Genomic DNA, 1853 nt, shown 5'->3' with positions numbered 1-1853 from the left:
CATTTGAATGATTTCTTGTTGCTCGTCAAACGAGAATGATTTTCCATACGTTGGGATCAATGCAGCGAACGCTTGCAATGACATCGAACCAAAGCGAATTTCATGGAACAAGTCGCCGAGGTGAGCTTGTACGATCTCCTTGGTCAGAACATTCTGCTTGCTAGCTGCTTTGACCCAGGATATGCATGCCTCGAAGAGCTCAATCTCAGTGCATGACATCCAATTCAGTTTGAGTATTTGAGCCAGTATCTTTCGATCACATGCCAGGAAGTCTGTTGATTTCAGCACTGTTTTGGCATTCAATACGATGAATGTTTCACATGCCTTTTTCAAGTTCTTCTGATTCAACAGCATTGCCAATCCATAGTGTCGACAAATATTATCATTGTTGAGATTGTTTTTCAGGAACTTGTTGCACACCGCCAAACACTCGGCCACATTGTACATTTCGCCGAGATTCATCACTTCGGCGATGTTTTCCATCGTCAGCTTGACTTGGCCTAAATAGAAAAACTGGAGAAATTCCTTAAAGGCAGCAGCCGATACATCGCCAATCTTCACCTTATCCATCTCTTTCCATGATCCATTGAACATTGTGGCGAACACATCGCTGCCAGTCATCAAGTGAGCTTTATTGGCCGGTACTCGTTCGAAGTCATGATTTGCTTCGAAGACAAAGTGAACATCGGCCAATTCGGAGTTCAAGTACAACTTTCTTCCGATCGCCGTGAGCAATTTACTTGAATAGTCGCTGTTCAGTGGGTCATAAACTGGCATTGTTCCTGACTGGTTTCCCTCTTTGCAGCAAATCTAAAGTGCTGCAAAATAAACGACAAAAAATGTTACACAATTCAATGATTTGGAATAATTCTTAAATTGAACTTGAAATCAAAGAGTGTACTGAGAAACTCAGTCTGAGAAATCAACATAGAAATCCATTTTGACTACCTTCAATTGGCAATGTGGTTGAGGTTATGTTCGATGGCGGTGATGAAATTCGTCGATTATCTGTGGGGAAAAGTGATTTTTTAGTTACGAATTGATAGAAGAGAAAGGTTTTTATGCCATCTACAGAGATGACTGAAGCGCACCGAGTGACCGAGCAACGGCCGCACGGACACTGAGTTTGCGTGCTTAAAACATGCTCAGTGCGATATTGCGCTGCAGCACAAACAAACCCACTCCATGAAGAGAGTATAAGCGCACCAACGGAGTGCGCTACACCGCACTCGTACACAACGAAGAAACAATAGAGAGGATATACAAAGAAAGAAACACAAAGAAAAGAATAAGACAATACACACTCAACTCTTTATATGTGTGTATAAACCATAATAGCCAACAGAGTTAGAGTGCGCACACATTTCTTAACAACAAAGTCAGAGTGCGCACATAAACTCATAACGAAGTGAGTGTAAACGCACAGAGCAGAAAACGACTCTCAGTTGAGTTGCTGAATACGCTACTGAGCGTGCGCTTAGTCATCTCTGGCCATCTATTTATTGATTCTGAATCCGACATTCTGGTTCATTCCACCATATAGTTACTCATTTCAATTCTAAAATTTAATGCGATGAAATGGTAAAAGTTATTTTACCTTCAATTTATTGATGTCCCTGGATACAAAATAAACAATCGTCTGATTGTTGGATCAAATCACTTTTAGCTCTGGGCAATTTGTTTTGTGAAGAAATGCGGAAATTTTGGATTAATTCAATGAAATTGTTAGCAAAAAATTATTTATTTTATATTTAGTCACCGTTTTCGATCATTGGATTGACTCACTAACATGGGTGGATTGTGCAGGAATGACGTTCTTTGGTTTGACATTTATGATTCGTTTTGTGTGTAAC

General features: G+C 40.2%; 1 protein-coding gene across 1 annotated transcript; it reads right to left on the bottom strand.

Moving 5' to 3' along the window:
- Positions 1 to 49: 49 nt before the first annotated feature.
- Positions 50 to 777, bottom strand: LOC129579917 (BTB/POZ domain-containing protein 6-A-like; the record flags this gene model as incomplete). The annotated part of the gene is made up of 1 exon (XM_055470103.1): positions 50 to 777. A coding segment is annotated over exon 1 (728 nt), but the record flags the coding sequence as incomplete, so codon positions are not given.
- Between the last annotated feature and the right edge of the window lie 1076 nt (positions 778 to 1853).

This window comes from Sitodiplosis mosellana, unplaced genomic scaffold, assembly GCF_009176505.1.
Source record: "Sitodiplosis mosellana isolate CC-2019 unplaced genomic scaffold, AAFC_SMos_1.0 Smas_scaffold_6765, whole genome shotgun sequence".
Lineage (NCBI taxonomy): Eukaryota > Metazoa > Arthropoda > Insecta > Diptera > Cecidomyiidae > Sitodiplosis > Sitodiplosis mosellana.
The sequence above is the reverse complement of the archived record's forward strand: the minus strand, read 5'-3'. Positions and strand labels throughout refer to the sequence as shown.